General features: G+C 35.8%; 4 protein-coding genes and 1 non-coding gene across 5 annotated transcripts; 3 read left to right on the top strand and 2 right to left on the bottom strand.

The window, feature by feature from the left end:
* Positions 1 to 1,163: 1,163 nt before the first annotated feature.
* On the top strand, positions 1,164 to 1,889 carry EV154DRAFT_478627 (uncharacterized protein; the record flags this gene model as incomplete). The annotated part of the gene is made up of 3 exons (XM_051598199.1): positions 1,164 to 1,364; positions 1,400 to 1,531; positions 1,677 to 1,889. 3 exons carry the CDS (start codon positions 1,164 to 1,166, stop codon positions 1,887 to 1,889), a joined length of 546 nt encoding a protein of 181 aa, XP_051460531.1.
* Positions 1,890 to 4,671: 2,782 nt separating this feature from the next.
* On the bottom strand, positions 4,672 to 8,289 carry EV154DRAFT_549310 (uncharacterized protein; the record flags this gene model as incomplete). Its single annotated transcript, XM_051604863.1, has 10 exons — positions 4,672 to 4,796; positions 5,005 to 5,811; positions 6,179 to 6,386; positions 6,514 to 6,563; positions 6,705 to 6,818; positions 6,879 to 7,127; positions 7,159 to 7,211; positions 7,306 to 7,462; positions 7,586 to 7,802; positions 8,185 to 8,289. The coding sequence occupies 10 exons, from the start codon at positions 8,287 to 8,289 to the stop codon at positions 4,672 to 4,674; spliced, it is 2,085 nt and encodes a 694-aa protein (XP_051460532.1).
* Positions 4,687 to 4,769, top strand: EV154DRAFT_t29. Its single transcript has one exon. It is a non-coding gene; the product is annotated as a tRNA-Ser (tRNA).
* Positions 8,290 to 9,854: 1,565 nt separating the features above from the next.
* Positions 9,855 to 11,022, top strand: EV154DRAFT_459820 (uncharacterized protein). The gene is made up of 2 exons (XM_051597497.1): positions 9,855 to 10,372; positions 10,446 to 11,022. The coding sequence occupies exons 1-2, from the start codon at positions 9,890 to 9,892 to the stop codon at positions 10,917 to 10,919; spliced, it is 957 nt and encodes a 318-aa protein (XP_051460533.1). The 5' UTR covers positions 9,855 to 9,889; the 3' UTR covers positions 10,920 to 11,022.
* Positions 11,023 to 11,367: 345 nt separating this feature from the next.
* EV154DRAFT_394053 (uncharacterized protein) lies at positions 11,368 to 11,619 on the bottom strand (the record flags this gene model as incomplete). The annotated part of the gene is made up of 1 exon (XM_051595153.1): positions 11,368 to 11,619. A coding segment is annotated over one exon (252 nt), but the record flags the coding sequence as incomplete, so codon positions are not given.
* Positions 11,620 to 12,450: the final 831 nt, after the last annotated feature.

The raw sequence follows: 12,450 nt of genomic DNA on the forward strand, positions 1-12,450 counted from the left end.
TTTACAGTTCTCGGCACTTTTGGGCGAACCGACGACTGTGTTTTAGTTGAAGATTGCCTCAATGCTCATATATCAAAAAATAGTTCTCACTTGTATAGTTAAATTCTCTGATTGGCTTGTCCAAAGGTGAGATCGAGCACGCTCGAGTTTTAAATCACGAAATGTGTGTGGAAGCCTTTATTAGACCCTTAGGATTGGGTTATAGATCAAGAAGAAATTATGAGGGGGCTCTAGTTTCCATTTACGAAATTAATTTTCAGCATAAATGTAGCTTACACTAGGGCTATATAGTTGATTATAAAAAATGAATTTTTTATTTATACAGTAAATGCAGACGAGCTTTAACTAGAGCACAGTCGATAGTCGCCCGATAGTTTTGGCCTTCGTTCTAGACACTAGACAACAGGAGCTTAATTTCTAAAATCTCTTTAGTGAGCTCAAATTGTACTTTGCCAAATCAATAATTTAAAAAGTCAGGGTTAATTTTACGTATCTCATCGATAATGAGAGAGGTAACAGCATCAGATCAATTTGAAAAGCATATTAGTCGTAGTGTTATATAGAAAAATGGAACCCTTTTCTTGCCCAGACAGCTTCAGATGATTATTAAGGTATCTTTGTTAATAACCATCTCGTTATGCAGTTTCCTATCGATACCAGAAGCGCTTAAATTCGTAAGGAGTGGCCATTACGCGTCTTAATGTATTTAACTAATTTTCGCACATACAGTGTGACATTGACTGTTTAAAGAATAATAGTGAGCGATACATTATTTAATATACTATGCCTGTAAGACAATAATTTTAATCAAAAATAAAATGTATTATAAGACTATCTCCTCATAGTAACAATCAATCTATTGTAAATGTGGAATAAATACAAATCACCGACTCAACAAACAAGAACAAATAAAAATATATATGCAAGAGTAAACTAAGCATTTAAGAAAGAACCATCTTAAATTTGATTGGAATTATTGTCTTACATACATCGGATAATATATTGTGAGTTATGTATGGCCCATTCTGATCAAGTATTTTATCGCACTCTATTCTCACCACCATTTTATCTCTTTACGTTTCAGTGACAAATACCACAATTTTTTGAGCAAGAACCGTCGAGAATCTGCTGCCTCTCAAATCCCCATTGGGACCCCAAACCAAATGGACTCTCAAGGACAAGAACCCTTTGCTATGGATTTCTCTAAGTACACCCTCCAAGTAGAGGAAAGTCAAGTCGCTTCTGCTCCCTCTGGTCCTGACGTTACATCAATCCAGAAAGGGAATGTTGGTTCTGTTAATGGAAATATTGAGCGCGACGTTGAAAACAAATTTCCTCGTCAATTAATTGGAATCACCAATAATGTTTCTATTTTAGATGACGCCATGTTCGTGACCAGATTATAAAGTATTGCAAGGAATCTGCGTACTTTGACAGATTTCTCCTGTCAAACAAGACTGGGTTTACCAAAAGAGGTAAGGAAATCGTAGAAGGTGTCATTCTGTCCATCCTGAACAACAAGAAGGTCAAGGTCAAGAATGATGCCACCCCCCCCCGACGTGATTCGGTTCAAGAGGACTGAGAAAAGAGTTAATGAGAGAAGAAGTAGAGTAAGTGATACTTTTAAAATAAATAATATAAAAAAAAATTGCTAAAGAGTACCTTTTTCTTGTTAGAAACTCGCTCGTAGATTGGCCATCTACAAAAGCCATCCCGAGGAAACACCTGCTTTTGCAACGGCTGCCGAATGTTTCAAGGTTCTGGTAGCCGATTGCCAGTCGGACGAAGAGGACGTTCCCGGCAATAAGACATTGCTGGATCGACAGGTGCCAGCTTGGAGATCTAAGTCTGTATGTTGTTACACGGCACTTTTTGTCGTTTTGACTTAAGATTTTTTATTTTTGTTGACTGCTTTTTGAACCTTTTTCTATAAAAGGTTCCCAAAAATTCATAATAAAATAATTAGTTTGTTCTTTACTTTAATACTTTAAGTCTTTGTGATTTTGTATTTATTATAATTGCTTGTAATTTCCTTCAGTAAAATCAGCATTGTAGCTATTCCATTACGTATTTCACTATACTCCTTCGAATACCACTCTTATCTGATTTCGTCGTATAAATTACCCTCTTATATAAATATATTTTATCTTTTTCAGTTGACAACTATATAGTCTGGTGCTCACTTTTTAAGAACTTTTATCTTAATCTCTATTTTATTTTCTTCTATTACTTTTACTGAAACTTGCCAGTAACAATGTACAATGCGAATTAATTAAAATGTATCAAAATCGAATCAAACAACTGCATAAAGCACAACTCATGTCTGACGATTTAGAAACCTCACCCAAAAACAACAAATTGATTGCACAACTCAACCTGTCTATCAATGAACTCAAACCAAAAATCAAAAAACAACCGGAAATGGAGAAACCAGCTCTCAACAAAAACAACTTTAAAAAATTCGACATACCCAACTTTCAGCTCATCAATGACCCTGCATCCACCAAATCGGATCACTACCCATCGTATGAAAATGCGGAAGCCTTTCTAGACACATTTAAAACAATTCTCCTGTCAAACGACGTCGACCCAACAACAACATGGAAAAAGTATCTGCCTAATACTTTCATGCTCAACAAAAATGAAAAACACCGACGTTGGTATACGAATTACATTAATCCTATCAGTCAACATGTTTCTTGGGATGGAGCAAATAAGAAAAAGAAAATATGTATATACCACCTGAGCTATACTATATATAGTAATTTCTCTTATATACCACCTGCCGGATTGTACCCGGACAATCGATGCCCGGCAGGTGGTAGATAGCCCATTATACGTGTTGATATGGATTAATAAAACGGCACTTTTTAGGCTCATAAATTCAATTACCACCTGTCTGTTATGTGAAGTCTGGCAGGTGTTAAACAGGCAGAACCCTCCTACCACCATTTCTTTACAAGATCAACAGTGCTCTGTCTAGTAACGTATTTTCCTTCATACTTTCCGTAGACAAGAAATGGCCGTGCAAGTGTTCTCGGTTAACCTTATCAGATTGGTCTACTGCTTGTACCCGTAAAAGCTTTCGATGCTTGAATCTTAGTTGGATTGGATATTTATTCTTACAGCTTGATCGTTTGTTCTCTTTTTCCTCAACGATTTCAATAGTAGTCGTACGAGCATTTCCATGCTTATAGCGAAAAACTAAGTATGTTAATTCACTTTTATCGACATCTAAAGCAAAGATGTTTTTGAAAGCCTATATTTAAAGTACTGTTTAATCTGTGTTGACTGCCGAAAGGCCTCATTTATAGCATTTAAAAGAGATGATATCCAAATTATTTTGAAGTAAAGTAAAGTGAAGCATAATAAAGTATTACTGTGTTCCTACTATTATCTATTTACGTTAACCGTAAGTCAAAAAAAATAACTTTATGAGCCTAAAAAATGCCGTTTTATTAATCCATATCAACACGTATAATGGGCTATCTACCACCTGCCGGGCATCGATTGTCCGGGTACAATCCGGCAGGTGGTATATAAGAGAAATTACTATATATAGTATAGCTCAGGTGGTATATACAGGTTCTTCCAACATAAATCATCAAATTAAAGATTCAGTTGTATATTACTACTCCTTCGAATTCTGCATTGAACTGATTTCGTCGCTAAAGTTATCCAAAGCTATAACCTTTTATTATTATTTCTAAATAAGTTGACTACTTTCACAGTCTGGTGCTCACTATAAACACATCTGTTATTTTTTCTTTTATTCCTTATTTTAAATTTCATACCAAATACCTTACAACAATGCTAAGAAATTTATCAAGTCACTATTACCAAAGGCAACTCACTGAAGAATCAAAAAGCGGATATAGAATCATATCTACTCGATCCACTTAAGAATAAATAAGCAAATCTTTCAAATAAAATTATGAAATAAAAAAACCTACCTCCGATGTTGTATATCAGTATACACATGTATAGTACTATACAGCTTCTCCTGCTAAGAGGGAATACTTCTGTATTAAAGATTGAATGATTAGCTTAAATATATATATATATGTATATGTATATGACAGATGGATATATAATCTAATCACTGCTGAATTTATACCTGGATTGGAAGAAAGATAAATTAAATATTGATGGTTTTCTCAATGGAGAAGCAACTCATAGAGAGAATAAAACAGCTACTAGTATAAATGGCTCATTTACGTATATATTGATATAATCATAAACGCTCCCGCGTGTGATCTTTAAACGCGTTTAAAGTGGAAGCGCTTATAATTATATCAATATATAAATAAATGAGCCATTTATACTATCATGCTTGCAGTTGTAAATAAGCCGACCGATTTGAGGATGAGAGTCTTTGAATGAAGAAACTGCGCTATACTTTTATCTAAGTTCTGATCGCAGCCTCAAGCTCTTTTCTTTATTCAAGGAACTTACGTACATAAATATCATATTATAATTTAATTCCAATTACTGTGTATAATGAATTTATAGCAAAGCAGCCATCCACTTTCGAATCGTCTATGTAACAAACTCTTACCGAGATTCGAAATTAGGTCATCAAAAACATCCCAGCCAATGATATTCTTTGCATGTGATAGTCACGTGACATATTTTAACCATAGTTTAAAGAATATTATTAAACAATATTTGTCAAACTGCATGAAAGACGGCTTGTCCGAGTGGTCTATGGAGTTGGTCTCGAAAGCCAATGTACTTTGTACGCGCAGGTTCAAATCCTGCAGCCGTCGTCTTTTTTAAAAAAATCCTCTGTCGGACTTTAAATTCAAAAAAATGTTTAATGCGTCAAATGTGCTTATGTAAAATTAAATATAGTAAATGAAAGAAGAAGGTCTTTATTGAATTATAGTTTTGTGAAATGGTTATATCTGACAAATAATACGAATGGTGCCTACAAGGTCGAACCTGTTTAAAATAGTTACCATCGGTATGGATTTTCATATTTTTTTTTTTTTACCAATTTACCTGTTTTTTTAGAGCGACAAAACGGCGGCAACGGTTTATCGTCAGATGATACTAGTTTTAATAATCCAATTAAGCCAATGTTCTTTGCCCCGTTCGCATCGCGATTTACGGTAGTATGCCGTTGCAATCTTGCAGGGCACTTTGTATTATAGCAAACTAGTACCCATTGAATTCTTTTGAACATGTTATCTCGACGATGGCACTGGAGACGCATTTTTTTGAAGCATGAATTACAGTAGATGGTCGAGCCATATTCATCGACTGTCAAAGGCATATCATTTTCGACTGCCTTTAATCGGGAGATCATTGGTTTCAAGCTTGAGCGAATGATGCCTTTGATTTTAGTAGCATCTCCTCCCCAATTGACGGTAGTCTTATTCTTGACTTGCTTTCGCTGATTAGATATCATTTTCTTTAAGACAATGTCGGATCGTATTTTTCTTGTCAGAAGATCTCTTTGTAACTGCTTTGGGTGTGTGGTAATCCCTTTCTTTGTACTGGATTCTGGTTTGTGTCTATGGTTTTTGTACAAGGATGATCCGTGTAGAAAAGTTGGTGTAATATCCAACGCACTTGCTTTATAGTCGTCTTCTAAAGCTACATTCTCTGCTTCAATTAAACCATTCAAAACGCTGTATCTATTGATTGAAATAACATTTGACTTGGCAGAGGTGCAATTAGCCAGAGCTGCGCTATTTATACCTGGATCAATTCCGTTGATAGCAAGTCTGTTTGATTCCAACGCGTCTTTGAGACTTAATTTGGATACAACATCTTCTAAGTCTGAACTTATGTTCATTGTATCGCCTCTTTTGTTATATACTAACTTGTTAAGCTCATACAATTGTGCGCTGTTCTATCGAATTGCCGCTTCAAGGTCAACGACTTCTTTGTATGTGCTATTAAATTCAGTTCCTGCCTTTTTGAGCTCCTGGTAGAGCATTGTGTTCCATCCGTTCTTTTTTTCTTCTTTTCTAAAGGTGCTGGTCTCTTGGAGCCCCTTGATTTCAAGTACTTTTAACATAGAAGAAAGATTCTTAAGCTTTGCTTTATCAGCTTTAATCTGAATTTGAGTAGTTCCTAACGTGTTTTGTGACATTTCTGAGCATTCATATCATCTGATAGTTTTTTTTGCGTCCTCTTGTTCTTGAGTGGTAGCTTCATTGTGACTTACTTTTCTCGACGCTACGTTTGAGAGTAATTGTTTGACTGTTCACAAATCTCTTGCCCAAGAAAGAAATGTTGTGTATGTTAACATAATCAAAACTCCACACTGGATTAAGGTTTTGTTGTTTAAACCTCTTTAGCAAGTAGTCTACATTGAAAAGTTCCTTTTCATTGGGTCTTGTACTTGCGTACAAAACAATGATATTTCGCAACTTCTTCATTTGTATACAATTCGACAAAATAGAATTCTCTCCTCTTTTTAAACATATCGGACGTAAAGAGTTGACTAGCTTGGAGCAGATAATATATGCACTGTCAGGCATATCCTGCTTATCCGCATACATAAGGCTGTTTCTTGAAGTACTCCGGCGTCACAGCATAACTAATTTTGTCTGAGCAAGCCAACATTTATATTACAGCAGCTCATGCCCTAATAGTGCTGCTATTTAGGTCGCTAGTATCGGAGTCTTTCGTATTGTGTAAAGGTTAGAACTATATATCCAAGACCACGCCTAACTACCCAGGACACTCACCTTTAGATAGAGGATCGGATCCATCTTCGATTATTGAATCAGTATTATCAGCTGGGAATACCAAGGATTCAGAAACTGATAAGTGTTTGGGTAAAGGCTCACTAATCATGGTATCTATCGAACGAACCCTACTATTAAAAACCAGATAGATAATTTTATGTGTTCATAAATTACCTTTTGAATTAAAAACGTAGTTTACGAGTTTTGACAAGAAATGCATACTCCCTTTTGATCTCTTTAAAACCTCGGACTCAATACACTTTAGCATTCTCTTTTTCTGTAGATTGTTACTCTTGATCTTGGTATTTGACTCCTTAACATCCTTTGGCTTTTCTAAATTTGATTTTCTTAACCTGGTTTTAGCAAAATGGATGCGTAAAATGGTGTTGATGACGGTTTTTAAATCCTTTTTAAAAAGATCAACTGTCCACATATTCTTATATGAAGTATTTACTTTTTCTTAAGGCAGATCCAGTCAAAGTAGAGGTTTTATAACCTATTTTTTGCCTTGTCCATATTATGAACTAAAAAATTAATTATACTAGAAAAGATTTTAACAAATATAGCATTAAAAGTAGTAAAAAGTTCATAAGGAACTTACGGTGATTTTCTTCTTTCTTTTTTCTTGTCGCCGATGCAAGAAGACATTATCTGGTGAAGGAAGTGTGTCGAAAAGGTGTTTTCCGATTTAATTAGCTGATGCACCGCCTCTTTTATTATGGCAATTTGGTCAGAAGCGGATTCTCCCAGTTCGTTTCCTAACCTTAAGGAAGAATAATAATAATAAAAAAAAAATACTAGCGTCATCCGATTCTAAGCATAAACTAAAACTTCCGGTCAGCAAGGAGCTATTGTCAGAATCTCTAAAACATGTTGTATACTAGCTATAAGGTCGTGAACTTTGATTTGTTTTTCTTGAACGGTGTTTTTGAAAAACTTATAGTCGACTGATGGTAACAGAGCCTTTTTCAAGTTCATGGTACAGGTACGATATTTTTCAGTTACATTTTCTTCAACCAAAGAAAATGAGTCGTTTTCATCAGCGTCAGATTGATTTTCATCATCATCTTCTGGTTCAAGAGCACTAGATCCATTGACCTCGGAAGAGACACCAAGAGGTCAATATAACTTAATAACTTGAAATAGATACAAATTTATCAGTACCCACATAATGTAAACTAGTATATGTGTGTTAGAACTTACTTTCAGCTACTCGTTTTGGACTTTACCTTAATATTTCTGCGTACAATTAAGATCAAACGAGCTTAAAGGCGAAGGGGTAATGGCAGACCTGTCAAACCAAGTACAAATTATTCAATATACATTTTTTCGTAGTTATCATATTGTTTTTGATTATATTTTCTTGTTTCCAAGTCTAAAGGATAGCCAAATCACAGATCGCACGTTGTGACTACGTGCACTTTGACTGCCCCCAAGGAAAAAATGGCTGTCCCTAAGAAAAGCGAAATTTGTTTGTTACGTTTTGGATAATGATTTCGTCAGAGATTACATTAAGCTTATTTGGCCTTACAGCATTTTTCCCTTTCTCCCTAGATTCTTTTCTTTTGGCAACATATTTTGGCATCACAATATGGGTCGATGGTTGGATTTTTTTTTAGAGATGACTAATCTATCAATGGGCTTTGGATGATTTGAAAGAACCAATGGAAACCAACCCGTTTTTTGAGGCAGAAAAGAATCAGCGTGACGCAAAATGATTAACAAAGGCATTGGAACCTTGATAGTTACATTTAGCTGTAATACTGATGGGTCCGTATAACGGTTTTATGACTACTGGAGAGCAACGAGTAGAAAACGCTGCAAATCCGCAGTAACATGTTTAGTTGCAGTTATTGTCAGATTTTGAAACTACTAAATTGTGATTTCTAAAAAAAAGCAACGTTATTTACGACAGTTTTCCTTAAACCCACGCAGCTTGTAATTATTGTTGTAATAAGAGAGTGCGTTTCCTGTGCATTTATAGAATTAAATTTGGGTGTCGTATTCTGCAAACTCCCATTCAGACCGTAAGTTTTGCTCAACCGAATAAAAATTCAGCCACTTTGAGGGTCTTAACTCCATTTTCAACTTTTTGGAGGAAATTCCAGGTATGTCTTCCTCATCACTTTCTTTCTCCGGTGGTCTTTTCAAATGACTGTTTAAGCTTTCGTTTCGGTTCATTTCAACAAATATCTCTACAAAAAAAAAAAAAAAAAAAAAAAAAGAGCAGATGTGATAAGCAGCAAATACATGTAAATATGTCATTAAAGACATTAATGTACTTACAGTATGTGTGTTTACGAAGATATTACTGATCTCTTAAAGCTTCCTTACAAAAAAACGAAAAAAGAGGATAGAGGATTGGAATAAAGGAAGTAGAGTTAGAAAAAAATAGTAGAAATCACAAATCTAGATAAATACAGGATCATGTCTGATAAATGCGCACATGCATTAGCTTAATTGTTGTTACACATGAAAGGACCATTCCCCTTCTTTTCTGATAAATCAATGTTCTTCACCCAATTTCGGGATTTGTCTTCGTAATTAATATCAATTGTATCCCCTCCACTATTTGGTTACTTCAATATGTCTTTTGCGATTTTATAATCATAACAAAAACCTGCTGAAGAATATCCTTTCTGATATTTGATTTTATTTTAATCGTCTGATCTAATATCGTATCATCTAAACATCGCTCTTAAAATGTTCCTTTATAAAATAAATAACTCAAGTAGACTATTATAATTCCAGTGCTCACTATCAGAAGTGTTATATAATAACTGTCGATCTTATATTCTCATCTTGTTGGTAAGACTATAATATAAATCTCTTATTGCCTTACTTCTCTTATATAAATTAACCTCTCTTAAGTCATTTTAAGAGACCCAATTTATCCCAAAAGTTATATACTTCGCTCCTCATTCTAAACACTATCTGATCGCAGCTAACAGCGTGGTACTCACTATAATTACCCTTTTAATCACTCTCAACTTTACACCGCTAATAGATTGATTGGCCCGATTGTTCAGTTACCATTGCACAGCATTTTTCTGACAGTTTGTGACGATATTTGTGACCGGCTTTCCCTTTTTTTTTTACGCTCATCTCGTTCGGCCTTTTTTCAACAAGAATTTTTTTTTTCTCTGTAGACTTTTTTTGTTTTCTTCATTATAAACTAGATCAAAATGGCCGTTGCAAACTCCAAGAAAAATACCAAGGCACCCAAGACAAGCAAGGTTGCTGCCACCAAGAAGACAGTCAGCAAGAAGGTTGCCGCACCTTCCGATGATGCCGAAGAGTCTGGATCCAAGAGAAAGCGTGTTACCTTTTCCCAAAAGTTGACTGAATCCGAACCCAAAACTAAGAAGGTCGCTGTCAGCAAGAAGAAGGTCGCTGTTACTGTGACTGAAGATGCTGTGGAAGAGAAAGAGGAAGAGGAAACTATTGTCGAAGATGTCGAAGAGGATCTCACTGAAGAACAAGAGGAAGCTTTGAGAAGAGAGATCTTGGGTGACATTGCTAGTAGTGAAGGAGAAGATTCCTCTGACGATGAGGCTGCTGATATTGATAACAATGCCAATGTTGTTGCTTTAGATGCTGGTGAGTTAAAGAAGAGTATGGAAGAGACCAAAAAGACATTCGAAAAGAAGGTCACCAAGCCCAGCAAGGTAAAATATAATTAATAAAAAAGAAGGGGAGGAGAGAGGGTATAAATTAACGCATTCTATTAAAAAATAATAGGCCCCCAAGGTTGAAGAAAAGGGTGTTATTTTCCTTGGTCGTATTCCTCACGGTTTCTACGAAAAGGAAATGAAGGGATATTTCAGTCAATTTGGTGATATCACCCGACTCCGTCTTTCACGTAACAAGAAGACTGGTAATTCCAAGCATTATGCTTTTATTGAATTCGAATCTGAGGATGTTGCTCAAATTGTGACTGAAACTATGGATAACTACCTTTTATTCGGCAAACTCCTCCAATGTAAATTGATTCCCTCTTCAAAGGTCCATGAGAACTTATTTGTTGGTGCCGATAAGGTCTTCAAGCCCGTGAACACTGCTCTCATGAACCGTCAATGCATCAACAAGCCTAAGACTGCTGAAGCTTTAGCTGCTAAATGTGCCAAGCTCATCAGTAACGAAGCTTCCATGCGTAAAAAGTTAGTGGATGCTGGTATTGATTATGATTTCCCCGGTTATAACAAATCTGCCTAAATTTATGTGTGTCTCCTCCCCTATTTTAAAAAAACCGTTGTTCTATATTTGCTCTGTCATCCATGTCATAATTTTTACTTGTAATTTCCATATTTTTTTTTTTTCTTTCTTCTCTCTATTATTTTATATCTCCACTTGCACACACATGAAAATAAAAAAAGATAAAACAGTTAAATATACATTCATGATTTCATCTCCGGCATTGTAAGGTATGGGAAAAGGGGAGAAAGTTTATTTATTTAATTATACAATGTCACGTAGATGGTAAGTAGTTAAAAAAAAAGAGAGCACAAAGAGTATATAAGCGGTATTAATCTCTCTTGTCCCATGTTTTCTTGTCTCCATCTTCGGGAAATTTCCTCTGTTTAATGGCAGGAGCAGGAGCAGCAGCAGCGGGATTCGTATGATAATGCAGGTAACAATTGTCCAGGCCTGGATTTCCAGGAGCGACTTGCTGGTGTTCGGCTTCGACCAAATACTGTTTCAACATTTTCTGGGCCATGATTTTACCTCGAAGTCTATCACATGTTGTTTTAAGGTGTCCATTTTCATGCTGAACGTGATCTAGTTGACGTAGCAACAACTCGTTTTCTTTGGTCAATGAAGCAATCATGGACCTCATCTCTCCGTGTTGCTGATTCTTTTTGGCTCGGTATTTAGCAGATGCAGTCTTGTTGCGTAGTCTTCTTTCATGCAGTGACAAGGGAGCGGGCCCACCTCCCTCTGTTCCTCCTGTAGTGCTACCATCTTCAGAGCTTGGTTCTTGCACGCATTGATGATAGGGATAGTAAGATGACGGACCTGAGGACAAAGAATGACCAGGTTTGTGTGAGCTCGGGAATGAAGAGGTGGAAGATGTTGCGGAGTAATTTGAAAATGAACGACAGTGAGGTGACGAAGATCCTGATTTACTGCTTGGAGGGGGAGGAGTTACGATATCAGAGTTACTGCTGGATGATGAAGAAGGTGACTGGCATCTATTTAAATAAGTATCCGATGTATGCACACCAACAGGACTGGTGATGGATGATATAGCCATAGGTTTGGCATGATATTGATCTGAAGATAATGGCAAAAACAAGGACATTTTTTTTTTTAGAAAAAAACAAGAAAAAGAATAGATTAAAAATGGTGATAAAAGCGCCTTCCTTTTATATACTAAAATAAACCTGGTCAAACGCCATTATTCAGTAAGTTTCGTGTGCTATGAGCCACAGTTAAAAGATGATTCCGTATGGAACCGGGTCAAGTCAATTCTGAGGCCAAAAACAAGTTTGAACCCACAAAAAGATTAATACTGAGTTTCTCTCATTTATATAGATGAATTGATAATGGTACCAAAAACTGTCCAAACCCGCTAAAAATAACATGTTTACACTTAAGTTATCTCCCTTAATTATTAGTTTTTTTGTGTCATCCATATTAGGGATTGTATGCATAAACAATTAATTCCAACCACATAACTGTATGACCTGACACATTTTTATCTCCCCAGTTAAGAAACAAGAGCGTTTGATCTAAAGAGAGAAAA

This window comes from Mucor mucedo, assembly GCF_025094135.1.
Source record: "Mucor mucedo strain NRRL 3635 chromosome Unknown EV154scaffold_19, whole genome shotgun sequence".
Lineage (NCBI taxonomy): Eukaryota > Fungi > Mucoromycota > Mucoromycetes > Mucorales > Mucoraceae > Mucor > Mucor mucedo.

Coding starts and splice junctions, on each gene's coding strand:
- EV154DRAFT_459820 (XM_051597497.1), top strand. CDS start 9,890: ATGGCCGTTGCAAACTCCAAGAAAAATACCAAGGCACCCAAGACAAGC. Junction 10,373..10,445: donor AGGTCACCAAGCCCAGCAAG/GTAAAATATAAT, acceptor AAAAAATAATAG/GCCCCCAAGGTTGAAGAAAA.